This window comes from Ochotona princeps, chromosome 9 (assembly GCF_030435755.1).
Source record: "Ochotona princeps isolate mOchPri1 chromosome 9, mOchPri1.hap1, whole genome shotgun sequence".
Classification (NCBI taxonomy): Eukaryota; Metazoa; Chordata; class Mammalia; order Lagomorpha; family Ochotonidae; genus Ochotona; species Ochotona princeps.
Genome location: NC_080840.1, coordinates 75,119,462 through 75,137,875, shown reverse-complemented (window position 1 = coordinate 75,137,875; position 18,414 = coordinate 75,119,462). Strand labels below are relative to the sequence as shown.

Genomic DNA, 18,414 nt, shown 5'->3' with positions numbered 1-18,414 from the left:
CAGGCATGATTTCAGAAACAATCGGCCACGTTAACCAGTGATTCTATCATGGATATTTTGTCTCATTACAGATTTTCCTTACATTCTAGTCATCTAAAATAAAAAATTTGTTGTATTCGCACAGCAAAGACAGTAAGGTTTCCCTTTAATATCCTTGTGGGTCCATCTGTATTTCTCTGAAAATGTGATTCATAGTAGCTTTGGACTTTCACTTATTCTATAAAACATGAAACCAGAAGTTTTATGTGTATATCAGATTTTTTTAAATAATAAAAAACCCAGCAAGCTTGTGGTCCATTTCATTTTAACCATTCCCCATGAGTTTATAACAATCATCAGGCATGATGTTATTATCTAGCATATTTGGATTCAGAATTTAAATGGTAAAATATAAAAATGAAATCCAGGATTCTAACAACCTAAAAAAGCAGATGTCTCTTTTCCCAGAATAAAATTCCCTAGCATTATATGAGGAAAGCAGGATATTATTAAAGATAATAAAAATAATTTCGTTTTCATGGTGTTTTATTGCATGTAAGATCAGATCCAGAAAGTTGTATGTTTTCCCTTATAACTTCATCATGTCTTTCACTTCTTGTTAAAATATTCGTGTCTTTCACTCACTGTTATTCAGGAACTATCTCTCATCCTCCCGAGTTGTCCTTATCCATTTATAATTGCACCGTTGTACTCATGGTAACAACTGATCTATTTTCTGTCCCGTAGTTTTATAATGGAATAGGAACTTTCGTGATTGCTACTCATGTAATTATTGATTAATAATAAGTGATTAGAAAGATTGAAGAGATGATCTTGGTTTCTGTTTCTACTACTTATTTTTAAGGCATGTTAGACTCTAGTTTTTCCAATAATATCTTTGCATGTAACTGATGCAATTATAGTATCAATTGCAGCAGTAAGAACAACAACACAAAGCAAAGCAAAGATTTCTAGGCAGAAAACAGTAGCATCCAGGAGGAGAATTCTTTGCACACTCACGGCAATAAAGTGTTCAGTTTTAGGCCAGGTGAAACCAAATGCCAGGGTCAGTGAATATTTCTGTTGTGGAACAAATGCCCAATGGAAGTCAGCACACTTCTAAAATGATTGTTCTCTTCTCCCTGTACCTATTGTTATTCTCGATGATGGGCACTTTGCCCATTCCGTTTTCCAAGAACTGAGAGGGGTTTGGGATTGTCCCTTTGCCATCTACCTTTGGAAAATTTCCCAAGGTGTAATTTTATGAAGCAACCAGGCGACAAGATTTCTGCCCTGGGGGACATGGAGATAAAGGCGTCTTTGTTGGACAATTGCGTAAGCACCAGAAGGGGATTCAGTGACGGGTCTGTATTATTGTAGTAAAACATTCTGGAAACACTTGGCCTTACAGACCTAAAACAGGATATTTTGTGGTAAAATTTTGTTTAAGTGTATTAAATAAGAGAATCGTAGGTATTTAGAGAAAGTACTTAAGACAGATGAATTCAACTTGTGTCCTCAATGTATGATACTCTGTCCAGAAAAATCATCAACCTCATTATTTTTCAAAGAGGAGGAGGACAAATCTAAAATCTTTTACAATAATTTTTACCATTTCAAAACCATCAAGATCAAGAAGTTATTACTCTGTTTGATCTAAATTTTTCCAGCTTTGCTTGTATCTGATGAGACAAAGAAGTAGTAACGTTAATAAAGTTACAATTATAAATTCTTAGTTTTAAAGAAAGAGAATTCTTTATGTTTGAGAATAGTTATTGTCGCACCTTATGCCAAGCTCTGCACTAAGCTTACATGTGTATTCACATATTCAGTCATCACTGACTTTTTAGGAAGTGAGAAAAATTCATGATCCTACTGTGTAGTTGAATATGCTGAGGGATAAAGTCACTTATTTAAGGATTTGAAATAAGAAATAAAGAGAGGAAGAATTCAGTTCCAACAGGTACTCAAGTAATTGCTACAGCTTTCTAAACTAGTAATGAGAAACAAAGCCAGGGTACTTGATTCCACAATGTCTAAAAACTGCTGGGCATCATGTTAGGTCTTCCCACAGTTTACCTCCTTGTTGGGTGGGGATGTGTGATGCAGAAGGGCCTTTCTGTTTGTTTTCTCAGCTGTTATTGACATTTCCTAGTCTTCCACACTACTTAGGTGATTCCTCCATGTCTTTCAAGGTTCAGTTCAAAAATAATTATCTCAGAGAAATCTCTGCCACCTCTGAGGAGGGTGTAAGTGGTCACTTATGTATGTTCCCACAAGGCATCGCTGGTATCTTGTGTTACAGGAACGTGTAATCTATTAGGAAATCATTTTGACATATTTGTCTCCCTCTAGACAATGAGTCTCTACAGAACAGAAACTGTTTATGTCTATAATTCCAGCAGCGTGTACTTAATAAATGTGAGTCGAATACATGGAGGAGGAAAAAAGGGCATTAAAATGTTAGCAGGATAACCATGTTAAATAATCAATACTGAATTGAAAAAAAAATAACCTTTTCAGACTTATTAATTTCTCCCTCTCTCCTCTCCTAGAAGATTCAAAATGGGTCCAGTATCTTGTAATAACTGTAGCAGAGTCCTTATTGAGAAAGAAGGAACGAAAACTTAGAATTCCATAATTTGGTCACACATTTGCAATGTTGTGCTTCCGCCATTCCTTTCTCTGCCTTTTCTAAGTTTCTTTGACTAGGACAGAAAGAAAGCAGCATTAAATTATCCATCCCCAAACTAGCTTTTCCTTGAGAAATCTAAGAACTGTTAAGATCGTGGACCCCCTGTCAGCCACACATGTTATTCTCATGTCTAATAAATTTCTGGTTCTTTTTAAAACTAAATAAAAGCAAAATTAAAAAGCAAATGTGTGTTTGCTATGGTATATCAGGTAGTCCTGCATTCTGGACTCATCTTTCTTCGCTTTAGTCCTACTCTGTCTAGTTGACATGCCTGCGCCTTTGTCCCCTTTCAGCACACTTCTTACGCTAGCCTTTCACATGGTCATTTGTTCCACATTCTATCACGTCAGTCGTATCAAAGCACAGCTCTGATGTTTGAGCCAGTATGCAGCAGGCGTCTTGGCAAACTTAGGTGTTTAATAAATGTATGGAACAGTGATGTCACCATGCCTGCAAAACTCCCTTTTGACTATTTTTACGGTGCTTATATTCTGACTTCAAAATTTCTTGCTTTCTTTTTTACTGCTCTCTTTGGGCTAGTTTTGACCCTTCTGTACTGGCAACCCTGTGTCTTCTGGACAAGTCCCAGGCTGGGCTGCTTCATATTTGCCCCTCTTTAAAGAATGATTTCATACAGTTTCTCTGTTTTGAATTCCTCCTCAAGTGTTAAGGCACAGTTTTAACCCTGCCGTGCAGTATTTCTTTCGTACTTTAAAATCCAGTGGGACAATTTGTGCATTTACCTTGTACTGGTGTTGCTTAAGTGTTTGTCTTAGTGTTAGGTCTGGGTCCATCTCCATTCTTTTGTAAGTGGTTATGCTGTGTTTGTCACCATCACATGTTGAATGGACACCCCATTTCATCTACTGAATAGTTGGTCCCTCTTGTAAAACGTCGTTTGACTATAGAGAAGACTTCAAAAAATTCATGAAAAGCGAATATTATGAAAAACTATGCATGAATCTCAACTTTTTTTTTTTTTGCCAAAGTAAACCTATCTTTCAGTCCTACTCGTGTGAAGTTATGGAAGCACCCTCATATATAAGACTTTATTTCAAAATTATCTGCCCTCTTGTACTATAAACCTTTTTATGCCAGCGTTTCACATTTTTGAATACTGTAACTTTGTGCTAAGTTTCAAATTAGGAAGCATGATTCTTCTAGCTTTCTTCTTTTCCAAAATCTTTTGGCTATTCATGAGATTGCCTGTTAAGGAATACTTCAGATTTTGCATACATTAAAGCTCATTTTATGTTATAAAATCTCTGGGTTTAGACACATGCATAGTATCATGTATCTACCATCATGGAGGCTGGTGTCCTCACCTTAAAAATTCCAGATAATTCATTTTTTATATAGCTTTCAAGTCCCTGAAGATTGCTGAGCTATTACTGTCTCTATAGTTTTCCTTTCTCTACAGTCATACAACATATACTCTTTTCAAATTTCTTTTACTTGCAATTTGCATTTATAAGAGTCAGACATTTTTTTTCAGTACTCATAACTCATCTTTTTTTAAATCACTGAACATTTGGAACAGGATTTTATATTCTGAATTTCATAGCAGGAAACATCATACCTATCCATCTGATAGCCTCTCCTGAAATTCTTAGTCACAGAATGGTTTTCTCTTTTATATCACTATGTAACACTTAATCCATTTATTAATGTATTCAGCAGTTTGTTTCTTCCCTCCCCCATCCAACCTGTTTATACTACTTAGCAACACAGGACTCTTTCAGATTTTAGGTCTCTGTCAAGCGACTGTCATACCTTACATCCAAAAAAAACACAAATTATTCTTATTTATGGTCCTAGCCAATATTCCTCAGTCACTTTTTCAACTCATTTTATATAATCCTTCAAGGTGTAAAGTGTGTCTGCATTCTGCAACAATAATGTGCCAACTGGCAGCTATTTAGTAAATACTAATTGAATGAACAAACATTGTTGTTGACATAATGTAACAGACTGCAGAAGAACCAACATCACCTGAAATCCATGCTGTATTTCATCTGCTTGGGTAATACAGTTGTTTCCTATGCACATTTCTTTTTCCCAAGTATTTGAAGATACTACACCAATATGTCCAGAAATCTGAGATTCATTCAATTTATGTAGAACACATGGTATTTATTTAACCATTGCTAAATATTACACTAGTGAACCCTGATAATGTATGTCAGAGGTTTTCAGCATCACCCCAGAATATTAGCGTTACTACAAATAGCTGAAATGTGTTGTTCGCAATTTATTTTCTCAAAAAATAATGCTGCATGGCCAGATTTTAAGAACTGGGTCTCCACTTTAGAATGACTATCAGCCATACCATTAGTGAAAGGAACTGATGTGATGGTTAGATTTTTAGCTTGGATAAATCCTTTCCTTTGTTGCCAAGCAATAACCCAAACTAGGTGGAGTCATTGCTGTAAAGTGTCACACTGAGACTGCTTGCCTGACATGCTGAAAGCCATTCGGTGACATTGGTTGGTGGAACAAGGTAGATACTCATGGTGAAGCCTGGAACCCAGAGCTGGGCAACTGCTGCTTAATCCTGGGCTCTCCGAGGACATAGGAGTGAAAGTACTTATGGATTGAAACTGGAGCTGAGAGATGTGTTATCAGTTGATGTCTAACTTTCTGTTTGGTCAGTAGTTCTCATAATCTTGATTGATCAGTGATGCTGTGCTCTTTATGGAATTTTTGATATCCGGGTGGCCTCCAATTGGTCAGAGTGTTAAAGGAAGGTGGCAGTCATAGTCTGCTAAGGTCTGTAGCAACTACTAAATAACCTCTCCGGACAACATTGACCACAAGGGTTCTTTGGAGAAGCAAATGACTCCTTGAGTCCGATGTCCAAAACTTCGTAAGGCTAGAAGTCTCACTCCCTCGAATCCATGAGTTCCTGTTACTAAGGGACAGACAAGGATATTTTGAATTAAGAAAAACAGACTAGAGGCTGGTCCTGATTTTACATTATAGAGGTTCTGTTTCAATGCTAATACAAAATTTAAGTAATAGGCCTCCAAGAAAAAAATTCTCTGCAAGAGTCCGATTCCACATACTTATAAAGATCAACAGTTCAATCTGTTGACCCTTTTGCAGAGCCTGTATCCCTTGGGGACTCGCTGCCTTCCAATTGACAGCCACTCTCCATGTCAGCTCTGATTTCAGCGTGAATGAGCTGTTGAAATTTGGGTGGTGGGTAATGGAGAATTAAAATCTCTCCATGCACCCTTTGCTTTGCTACTCCTGTCACTGTCCTCCTTTTAAACATATTTTCCATCATCTTAGATTATGAAGAAAGTTGTGAGCCAGTGGAGAGTCATTTCTTCTCAGTTAAATCTCACATGTTTGTAATCACCCTTACATGTCCAATGATGTGTTGCAAAAATGGGGTCTTAAAAGACTTATTGACCTTTCAGTCAAGAGCTCTCCATTATGGAGATCTGTTTCTTGCTTGAGAGAATTTTTTAACAGCATACAAAAGTGCAAATAGAATATTACAAAAATATTTTAAGTCTTTGTATGTTTTATTAGAGGATACTCCATTTTCCTCAATTTTTTATAAGGTAGGTTCCCATGTTTTCAACAATTGAAATTATTAAATTGGTTTTCATATTTTGTTCTTTTGGAGCCTTTTGTTGGTAACTCTTCAGTTGCGGAAAATGACACAGAAACTGCCATTAGAAGATAGCAATTTAGCTGGAAGTATTTGGAGGTCAGTTTTGGTTAGGTGAGTTTTATTTCTTGGATGTGATCATTCATCAACCTAAGGAGGCATTTAAAGGTAGGAAACAAATGAATAATAGAACATAATTTGGTGGTGGTCCCTACAAAGTCTCCCTAAATTTTGATTAGCAAAATAATGAAGGTTAAGATGACTCAACAAAAGTGAGACTCTGGCCTGGTAGTTAAGCTGGGATTTGAAAGATAGCATCCTATGTTGGAATTCCTGGGTTTGAGTCTCTGTGGCACTCCTGATTCTATGTTCCTGCAAATGCACTTCCTGGGAGGAAGCAGCTGATGGCTCAAATACTTGGTCTATGCCTTTCTAGATGGATTGAAGTCCCAGCTTTGGTCCAGTGCAGCCTTGGTGGGCTGAACCAGCATGTGAGAACTTCTTTCTATTTCTCTGCCTCAGCACTGTCTCTGCCTCTCTGACTCAAAAATAAATTTTATAAATATTGCTTGATGTACAGTTCAAAACTTTCTGACATTTTGTACAAGTGTAGAATTCTACACGTATGTACAGGCTTCACAATTTAAAATATTTGAATCATTTATCTGAGTCATTTAGCTGAAATGAAAATCTAACTGTACGTCTTACCCTAGTAATCTGCTGGCTTCATCATTCTAACCCGTAAGAATGAATGTCACACTTTGGGACTTGATTTGCTGTAGAGAAACACTTGGCAGTAACTGGTTCAGTGCTTGTGTTTTCAGAATGAAGACCAGCAGACTATGAAACAAGAGTTGCCAAGAGATCACTGTGTGCCACTTATACCCATTCCTAGTTTGCTTGAGTCATTGCCCTCTGAACAATTCTCCTTTGACAAACTGAGGCATGGTTTCCAACATAATGTTTATAGTAAAGTTGCTGCTTTGGTTTCCTGTGTTCACAGTAAAAGATTTGATTTCTATATTGGCAGCACATACTTTTTTCCTTATCACACATTAAATAAAAGATAATTCGAATATGCAAACAATTAAAAATACTTGCTCCTGCATTGAGAAATTCTTTCAAGTTTTCAAGAGTTAGAAGCTTTTAATACTTCTGAAATTGGTGGCTAGTTTTACATATTGAATAAATATGTTTGAGGCCTCATGATACTCCTGCATATTTTATGGACTTCCAAACCCCTTCATGCATTATTTCAAAAGAGTAAAAAAGTTAGAAAGGGCAAACGCTGCTCTAATAATTTATAAAAGATGAGACTTGGAGGATTTCAGTGGGTTCTGTATCATGACAGAGTTGGAATGTGCCACAATAGTCAGAACCTTGGCTTTCAAACTTCATCCTAGGAAATTTGGAGCTTGATTATTTCGACCCAGAGCAATTATGGTATAGTTACAATATGAACATAATGTATTTTATAATTTATGCTCAGATGATATAAGATATCACTATTTGCTTTTCATTTTCAGGACTGTGAACTCTTGATGAAAAGAAATCTCATTGTTTCTCTTCTTCCTTCCAACTTCCCTAATCGCTAATTTCATTTTCTGACAAGAAGTTTAAGACCTTAGCTAAGTATTATAATTAATACATTAAGAGGTTGCAAAAGGGGAGAGGCAGGATGGTGGCATAGGGTGCAGACATGTTTGGGATGATGGAGAATCATTAAACAGGGTGAGCACAAGGAGCAGGCTACAAGAAATGATAGGGGTCAGGCAGTTGGTAGGGGGTTACCTGGCGACCCCTTGGACACAGGGAAGTCGCATCAATGGTAGAGAGGTGTTGCCGCTAACAGAAAACCAAGCAGCAGCTGGCGAGCAGTGATACAGACACTAACTACAGCCGGGGATCTGGAGGTTGCCATTGCTTGGTTCTTCTGGCAGCCAGATGGGGGTTTGGGTTCATGTAGAGAGCTCAGGAGGCTAATGCAGTCTGAGATCTGCCAATCCAGCTAAATAGCTTGACCCAGCAATGAGTGGAGAAAGAACTGTGGACTTCAGGGGGCACACCAGTGGTAGAAGGGAACTCAGCTCAGAGATGGGGCACTGTCTTGTGTGAGGAGGCAATTAGTGCGGAGTTGAGGGAATTGGCCCAGAATGAGCTGATTCCAGGGCAAAGAAAGGACCATTTCATGTTCTACAGGGTCTGTGTGGTCCCTGGATGTGAAAGCCAGCAGCTCTGATGCTCCAGCAGTACCCTGCTGGGCACCATCTGGTGTAGTGGGACAGAGAGTGTGGATTATAAGGGACAGCCTGGAGTGGGCTCTTTTCTACCTAATCACAAGGAGCTGAGCCCTCAGGTAAAGCAGCATTAGTCTTGCATCTTTCAGGGTCTGTAACAGAGATGGATAAATTTTTGGGCACATACAATCCACCAAAATTGAATCAAGAAGCAATTAAAAATCTAAACAGACCTATGCCATGGACTGAGATTGAATCAGTAATTAAAGCGCTCCCATTCAAGAAAAGTCCTGGACCAGATGACTTCACTGCTGAATTCTTCCAAACGTTTCAAGAGGAACTTACCCCAATCCTATGCAAGCTTTTCCAAACAATAGAAAGGGGGGCAATCTTTCCAAACTCTTTCTATGAAGCCAATTTCACCTTAATACCAAAGCCAGAGAGAGAAACAACAGAAAAAGAGAACTACAAACCAATATCCCTGATGAATAATAGATGCAAAGATCCTCAATAAAATACTAGCCAACAGAATCCAACAATACATCAGGCAGATCATTCACCCGGACCAGGTGGGATTCATTCCAAGAATGCAGGGATGGTTCAACATTCATAAATCAATAAATGTGATACAGAACATCCACAGACTGAAAAATAATAACCATATGATTATCTCAATAGATGCAGAGAAGGCATTTGATAAAATCCAACACTACTTCATGCTGAAAACCCTAAGTAAGATAGGCATAAAAGCATCATTCTACAACACAATCAAAGCAATTCATGAAAAACCCAATGCCAGCATCATACTAAATGGGGAAAGATTGGAAGCCTTCCCACTAAAATCTGGAACTAGACGGGGATGTCCACTGTCACCACACTCTTCAATGTAGTATTGGAAGTCCTTGCCAAAGCTATTAGACAACAGAACAGAATTAAAGGAACACAAATTGGAAATGAGGAATTGAAATTGTCCCTATTTGCAGATGACATGATTCTCTACATAGGAGAACCAAAAGACACAGTCAAGAGACTATTGGAAATTATGAGATTTTGGCAGGATAGTGGAATAAAAAATTAATGAACACAAATTGATGACACTAGTGTACACAGATAATTCCATGACTGAGAAAGAAATGGTAAGTACGGTCCACTTAAAAATAGAGAGGAATCTTAAATGCCTAGGAATCAAGCTAACTAAACATGTGAAAGACCTCTATAATGAAAACTATAAATCATTTTTAAAAACGAACTAGAAGAAGACATTGAAACATGGAGAACCTTACCATGCTCCTGGATTGGCAGGATCAACATAACCAAAATGACCATATTACCAAAGTAATATACAGCTTCAATGAAATAACAAAATTGCAACAACATTCTTCTCATAAATAGAAAAAAAAGATACAAAAGTTCCATCTGGAGCCACAAGAGACAACAAGACATCAAAGCTATCCTGAAGAATAAACATGAAGCTGGAGGAATCACAATTCCAGACCTCAAGACATACTACAGAGCAGTGGTCATCAAAACAGTCTGGTATGGTACAGAAACAGAAAAAGATCAACAGAATATAATAGAAACACCAGAAGGGAGCCCACACATGTATAACCAACTACTTTTTGACAAGAAAACAGAAAATAATACAGAGAAAAAAGCCTGGTCTGTTCAACAAATGCTGTTGGAACAATTGGGTGGCAGATGGCAGAATTAGGAAGCAAGACCCATACCTGTCACATTATACAAAAATAAGCTCCAAATGATTAAAGGACCTAAATTTACACCCAGAAACCATCGAAGTATTGAAAGAAAACTGAGGCAGTACTCTCCAAGAAATAGGAACAGGGAAAGATGCTAGATCACAGGCAGTCAATGACAAAATAAACAAATGGTACTACATCAAAATAAAACAAAACAAAACAAAACAACAACAACAGCAAAACTTCTATACAGCAAAGGAAACAATTAACAATGTGAAGAAGCGACAAACAGAATGAGAAAAAAAATTTAGACACTACAAAACTAATAGGGGACTAATATCCAGGATTTACAAAGTGTTTCAGAAACACAGGTGTAGTAAACAAAATAAAACAAAACAAAAAACTGAAAACATTGGGCAAAGGAAATGAACAGACATTTGTTTTTTTCAAAAGAATAGATTCAAATGGCTAACAGACATGAAAAAATGTTCATGCTCCCTAGCCATCATGGATATACAAATGAAAACCATGTTGAGGTACCACTTAACTCCAGTGGGACTGGTCTACATTTCAAAACTTTACTAACAACACCTGCTGGCATGGATGTGGGGAGAAAGGTACCTTGATTCACTGCTGGTGGGAGTGTAGGCTTGTACAACCACTGTGGAAATCCGTATGGAGAGTACTTTGAGAATTGCAAATAAATCTACCATATGACCCAGCTATCCCACTCCTAGCCAAATATACCCCAAAATATACCCCAAATATACCCAAATGTACTGAAAAGAAATGAAAACTGCATATGAGAAGGTGATCTTTAATCCTATGTTTACAGCAGCACAATTTACAATAGCAAAGACATGGAAGCAATCCAGATGCCCCTGCAAAGAAGAGTGATTAAAGAAACTGTGGTACCTCTATTCCATGGAATATTACTCAGCCATTTAAAAAATGAAATTATACCATTTGCAACTAGATGTTCCCAACTAGAGATCCTTATGCTCGGTGAAACAAGTCAATCCCAAAAGGACAAATACCATATGCTGTCTGTAATACAAGGAAACCATCGTGTAAATTAGGCATTCATGTTTTCTTTTCGTCATCCATGTGTTGGTGCATTTTTTGACTCCATGGCACTGTATTTTTTGTTGTTGTTGTTTTAATTTCGTACCTGTTGTTGACCTTATTTTGTGGCTTCTTATTTAAGGGAATATACAGTGATGGAGTAATATAGAGTACCACACACTGCAATATGCAGCCCTTCTTCCAAATCAAAGATAGATTTCCAAAGAAACTGTTGGACACATCTGGACAAACGATGCTAGACTGTTTGACGTTGTACCAGCAATGTTGAGGCGCACTTAAATAACACACCAATGTAATTATAACTTCTTATGAAGGACTATGCTATTATAACAATATGTTTACTTTGGGAAAATCAGTCAGGGGGTGGGAATTTGACGGATGTCACAAAAATAATTTAATATTTCTTTTAAAACAGTAAGTTTTACTTTTGTGCTTTCTGGATTTGGTTCACACAATTGCATTAAGTCAGAATGGATTGTCTCCTGAGAGCTCTCTCCTTGACAAAGGAAAAACACTAATCATTGAAGTGTCACAGGTTGTGGGGGAATTGATCCTTGTGCCCAGCAAAGCTTAGTGCACAGCTTCCACTCAGACTTCATGATTGTATCTGTTTGTAAACTAGTTTGGGGCAGGAGGGCGAAGTGAGTGGCAGTAAGGAAATATTTACAGAAAATGGTTCTTATCCTGATTTCTAGGATTCTTAAGACATATCCCTTTACCTTATATCTGGCTATTGATTTTCCTTGCATACAAGAGTACTTCGAAAGTTGTGTGGGAAAAAGAAATTGAAGGATGAAGCGGGGGTAGGTATTTAATACAATGCTTCCAATGCCTGCATCTCATATTGGCATTTTTGGATTCAAGTTCTAGTCATACCCTCAATTCCGGCTTTCCCTCAATGCAAGTAAGCAAGGTAGCTGGGTTCCAGACCTTCTTGTGAGAAACCTGCTGTTAGTTTCTGACTTACGGCTTCAGCCTCACAGAACCCCAGCCTCTATGGCCATTTAGGGCTTAAAGTGGAAGATTGCAACTCTTTGTCTGTTTTTCTGCCTCTTAAGTAAATATATAAATATTTCTGAGGAGGTGATGAAGGGTCTATTTGATGGTACTTAAAGCTAACCCTCCACTTGTGATGCTAACATTCCATATGAGCACCAGTTTGTGTCCCGGCAACTCTACTTCTGATCCAGCTGCCTGTCTATAACCTAGGAAAGCAGTGGCTCCAATCCTTGGGCGCTTGCACCCATTTGAGAGACCTGGAGGAAGTTGCTGGGTCTGATTTCAGCAGGGCCAGCTGCATATAATGCAGCCAATCGGAATGCAGACCAGCAGATGGGTCTTGCTGTGCCACTCAGCCAGTCCCCGAGGAATTCTGGGAAGCGTTATCAGAATGTAACATCTAACTTCTTTTGTGTGCCGTTAGGTGACCATGTTTCTATTACAACTGGGCAGTGCCACCTTTCTGCTTACGGAACCTGTGATCAGCGCCATGACAACTGGAGCTGCCACTCACGTAGTCACTTCACAAGTCAAGTATCTCTTGGGAATGAAAATACCGTATATCTCTGGACCACTTGGATTCTTTTATGTGAGTATATCTCGTCGTTAGATAACTTGATATTTAGGTTTCACACAGAATTGTGCTAGCTGCAGTATGTTTCTATATATATGTATTTGTGATAGTCTGACATTGATTTTTACTTTATGCTTCATTAATTAAGCAAATTGAAAACATTTTTAATTTATTTGTAGGAAAGTAAGCACATTTTACATGCTTCAGTATCCATATTTAGGAGGACGGTGGTGCTTCCCTCCCCACCTTTTCTGCTGTCCTCATTCCCCACCTATCCTCCTCCCGCCTGACTTTTTTCTTTTTTCATTCTGATTTTCACAGTGGCATACTTTAATTTTTCCCCACAATCATAGGCTTAACACTCTGTTTCGTAAAGAGATGTTTCTCCAGTCAGCTTTGTTTTAAATAAAATGTGTTACAGGATATTTTAAATGTGACTGAAGTATAAAGGAAGTTTGCTGAGTAATGTGTAGTTCTATTATAATGTATAATTGAGCATGATATAATCAGGGTTTCGTTTGGAAAAGATGATTAGAATAACTTTAAACTTGATATGTTTTCAACTTTGTATTTCTTAAAATATTTATTTGAAAGTCAAAGTGGCAGAGAGATAGGGCAAAAGAGAGAGATCTTCCATCTACTGGTCTACTCTGCAAATGGCTGCCTTAGCCAGGGAAGAGCTAGACCAAGACCAGGAACCAAGAGACCCATCTGAGTATTCTGCCAGAGTGATAAGGGCCCGGGCACTGACGCCATCTTCTGCTGCCTTTCTCGGATGAGGCACAAGTGTTGCAGAACTGAGTTGATGTAGGGCGTTGGGCTAGTCTGATGCAGGCTGGTGGGACAGGTTCTGGATCCACAGCAAAACCAGTTTGGCCTGTCGTGCTGCCTTATTCTGGGCTGATTTCATGTTTCACAGAAGATATATACCCTCTTTCCTGGGTCTGTGGGAAGAGAAAGAGTGCCTCTCCTCATTGCCTGGCTGCTTAGGAGCCTGGACCATCCCTAAGTCATAGGTAAGAGGAAATACACCCTGGAAAAGGGGTCTTTTGATTTGAGGCAGGTAGTATTACACTGGGTGAGAGAGACAAGGATGCCAGTCAGTATGAGCCATGTTGGAAAGAAGCAAATTACAAAGCAGAGTACTCTATGAGAAGGGAAGATACTTGATAATTTCCCCAACATTTGGTGTTGATAAACTTTCTGTATAAGTGGTGAAATCATCTATTCATCTATTGTGCATGTTAAAGACTTTCAATCTCCTTTCCCAACAGCTCCATTAATTACTGCATACTGAAGTGTTTATTCTAAGGTTTGTAGTCTCTCCGTGACTACTTTAGACGGAGTACCTGAAGTATATGCTAAACTATGTAAAGCAATAGTCTTGTTTTTAAAAAATTAGCCTTAAGTGACATATCAAGGTTTTCTATTCCTATGTTAGAAAAATCACTGAATTGTCCTGCCAATCACAGCTCACGTGGAGGATCAAGGGGAGGGGTCAGTAAAACATGTCCGCCTTGTATTGCAGCAGCTTTTATATAGAGAAAACAAAGGGTAGGCTTATATTTTCAGTTTTTTGATGATTTGTAATGATTTTTTATGATTTATTTACTATTTTTTTTTATTCAAAAGGCAGATTTGCAGAGAGAAGGAGAGACAGAGAGAGCTTCTATCTACTGGTTCACTCCCTAAATGGTTGCCATGGCTGGGGTTAATCAGATCCAAAGCCAGGAGCCAGCAGCTCTCCTTGGCTGTCCCACATGGGTGCAGGGTCACAAAGTTCTGGGCCATCCTCTAATGTTTCCCAGGTCACAAGCAGGGAGCTGGATGAAAATTGGAGCAGCTGGGAGACAAGTCGGTGACCTTATGGAATTCCAGTGCTTGCATGTGAAGAATTAGTCTGCTGAACCACTGTGCCAGCCTTTCTTTTTATCTTTTGAAGAGGTGTTTGAGATTTTTGACAGGTTCACTAGGGTAGATAGACTTATCTTTCATGTGCAACTGGGTATGTCCCTCTCCTTTACACAGGTATTAGCAAAGCAGGTGATCCAACATTCATCGTGTACACTAAGGTCAGGTAAACACTCAGGCTCTTCTCCCTGAGACTGCACATCCGGAGCCACCTGAAACCATCAGGGCATGAAAGCATGGATTGCTTGGTGATGCCAAAAGCTATTGGTAAGATCAAGAGCAGTTCTGATAAGGGCAGGGGTTCCTGGAAGGCTCAGGTGACTGGCATCCAGAACATGGAGCAGGCACAGACAGCAACACACTGGCAAAGGCCCTCTCTTAGCTGGGCTAGGTAATCAGTAGGTCCCAGTAACCACCCCAGTCCATGGGACTCGAGCCCTAGTCTCCCCCACCCCAGAGATCCTAGCCTGTACAGTGCAGATCAATCCCTATGCTGTTTTCCAGACAGCCTGGGTGTCCATGTGCCAGCTCATGTGCTCTGGCCCTCCCCCAAGAAAAGGAGAAAGAGAAAGAAAGGAAGGAAGGAAGGAAGGAAGAAAGAAAGAAAGGAAGAAAGACAGACAGAAAGAAAGAAAGAAAGAAAGAAAGAGAAAGAAAGAAAGAAAGAAAGAAAGAAAGAAAGAAAGAAAGAAAGAAAGAAAGAAAGAAAGAAAGAAAGAAGCCAACTTCTAATGGAAGTCATCATCTAATGGAATTGCGACCTGTCGATAGTAGACCCTATCAAATTTCTTCATGTGGACCCTGGTATGAATTGAATCAAAGATATGATCAGAATTGATAGCTGGCATTTCAATTTCAGATAATGATTTCAGGGAATACTACTCGAAAGGATGAGAATTGTACAATGCGTTAGAAAGTTGGCATCCCTATTGGAGCATCTGGGATTGAATACTGCCTCTATTTACAATCCAGCTTTCTGCTAATGTGTACCCTGGGCAGTAGCGGATGACTGAAGTTCTTGGGTCCCACACTTACATGGGAAACCTGGTTGGGGTTACTGGTTCCTGATTTCAGCCTGGCCCACTCCAAGTTCTTCTGGGCATTTGAGGAGTAAACCAGTAGATGGAAGATTCTCTCTCTCTCTCTCTCTCTCTCTCTCTCTCTCTCTCACACACACACACACACACACACACACACACACACACACTTTATCCCTTAGTTTTGTTCTGTTTTTCAAATAAATAAAAGCAATTTAAAAACATTTTAAGTATTCACTTAAAACAAACAATCACAAGAAAAGTAAACCTAAACCGTAACCTGAAAAGGAAACAACTGGCCAGTTTTGCGATGTTTTTTTTAACTGCATTCCAATGCTCCAAATTTCTTTTGCAAGTTGATCTACAATCTACATTGCTTAGGAACTCACGTCTTATGGGGATTTTATCAAGATAGAAAGTTATATTAACTTGGTGAAACCAAATTTCATTTCACTTAACTTTATGTCTTGCTGTGTACTAAATAATATCAGTGTTTTATAATGAGACTTACTGAGTGGCTGAATGATAGCTTAAGTCATGGATGAGGATTTACTAATCTAATTCCTGGTATTGAGATGGTTTCTAGTGTTTCCTTTCTATATCTTGCACTCATGAGTAGCCTCTTTATTTGTATATTATTGTTGAGTTGGTGATTATTTCATTGGCTAAATTCCTCATAATGGGATTAGTGAATCACAGCATGTAAGGTTTTGCCAAATTTCAACCTGAAAAGTTTTACCTACTACTATTTGGAGGTTTATTTTTTAAATTGCCAGTTTGGAATGTGAACAGATAGTGTGTGTGTGTGTGTGTGTGTGTGATTAGTTGGTAGTTAGTGAAGATAGTAATTGCCAAAACAGCTGGAAGCTGGTTCTCAATTTTTGTTACTTAGGTAATTTCCAGCTCAAGAGTTCATTCATTGCAAGAAAGTTTAAAACCCCCAAAAAGAACATTGGAACTGGGCCTCAGAAACAATGTAATTCCAAGTTCCATCGCAAACAAAAGCAGACCAAAGTAGTTTTAAGCTGTCTGGTGAAGAGTTAAGGCTTTCTTGACACCAGGTATATACAACAGAATCAAAGCCGTGATAGCTTCTGTTTTGACCTTCTGCAGGTACGGTTAAAGAAATGTCTGCAGGTTACAAACTGGTCTCTTGACGTCTGCATATACAATCATCTTTTCACAACTGGGTTAAAGAATCATGGTCACCTGATGTGGGAATGACGCTGGTCTTTTGGCTTTCTCTGATGACAATGGCAATAAAAGCCTACATTAGTAGGATTGTATGTATGTGTGTGATTTTTACTTTCTGCTTTATTTAGTTGCTAGGTAAAGTGCAAGCTGCTTTATCTTGATTTTTGTAATGGGGCAATCCAAGGTCTTTTACATGAATTCATACTGATGCATAAACAGGTTTAGGAATCTTCAGACAACTGATTTTAAATCTATGCTGTCTTAGAAATGGGCAATAATGGAAGGAAATTTAGAACTAGACAAGTCAAGAATCATATCATATTTCCAGACGTGGTTGAGCAAATGCTTAGCAGCATCGACTTCTAGTTGCCTGCTCTATAAATCAGTAACTGCACATTTCCAAAATGAAATTCCTGGAAATTGGATGCTCTTGTCCTTCTTACTAGTAATATATATTTGGATAAGATAAATCATAGATTTAAAAAAATACTCTGAACAACAGATAGCACTAGTTTTCTTACACAAAAAAGCAAAAGATATAAATGCCTTTACCACTTAAAAATAAAGATAATTTGAAAATTTTTAAAGCTTCAGAAATTAGCTGTCTCTACTATTTATTATGACTACTGAAGAGAACTTCAGAAATATTGTATTTTAGCTTGTTTTTATTTACATAAATTTCAATCTATTCAACTCAAATTCCAACAGAAGTTATAATTTCAATAATCAGATTCTATAAAGTACTATAGCAGATTTATGAATAATCTAAAACAGTGTTGTTATGAAAGTCATTTCCATCTTGACAGCCCCATATCATCAACTATATCTTCCTGTTTGGTTGTTCTTCAGGTTCAAATATTTGACCTATACAGATAGGAAGGGAAGACTGTCGGCAACGCCATCGCTGAGTACCCCGAGTCGAGCGGAGGGACTAGGGCTACAAAAAATACAACACGCAGTGGTCATTTTTGTGAAGAGAATGCCATTTATTTGAGGTTGGCCTGCCTCTTTTATAGTCTGCCTAGTTCCTCCCAGTGTTTTCCCAATGTTCAATCAACTCCTAAGCTCCCTTGGGGGCATCTTAAAAAAGGGGAAGCAGGGAAGAGGCAACTTGCTGTCAAGCCAGGGGCTAAATGTATCAGGCCAAGATTGCCCATCCTGTTACCCCTAGAGAAACAAGCTAAGCTGTGGAGTTAACTCTTGGGAGACTCGGCTGTGCAGAAGACTTAGTTCTTTAGAAGAAAAAATACTTTAACAATAATTGGAAAATGATGAAGCTTCTAATTAGAAAGAATGTTTCCCAGAAGGTACAACACAAACCATAAAAATTCCTGGTTCATATTAGCACATGTGGGTTCCTTTGAGATGGTGCCAGAGGCACAG

The 18,414-nt window shown here is 38.4% G+C and overlaps 1 protein-coding gene across 2 annotated transcripts in view; it reads left to right on the top strand.

Annotated features, from left to right (window-relative positions):
* The window catches only part of SLC26A7 (solute carrier family 26 member 7), a 118,416-nt gene that overhangs the window by 39,159 nt on the left and 60,843 nt on the right, over positions 1-18,414 (top strand). For both annotated transcript variants that reach the window (XM_058668805.1, XM_004597226.2), the window contains exon 5: positions 12,740-12,904. In XM_058668805.1, coding sequence (XP_058524788.1) covers positions 12,740-12,904 — 165 coding nt within the window. The remainder of the gene's footprint in view (positions 1-12,739; positions 12,905-18,414) is intronic.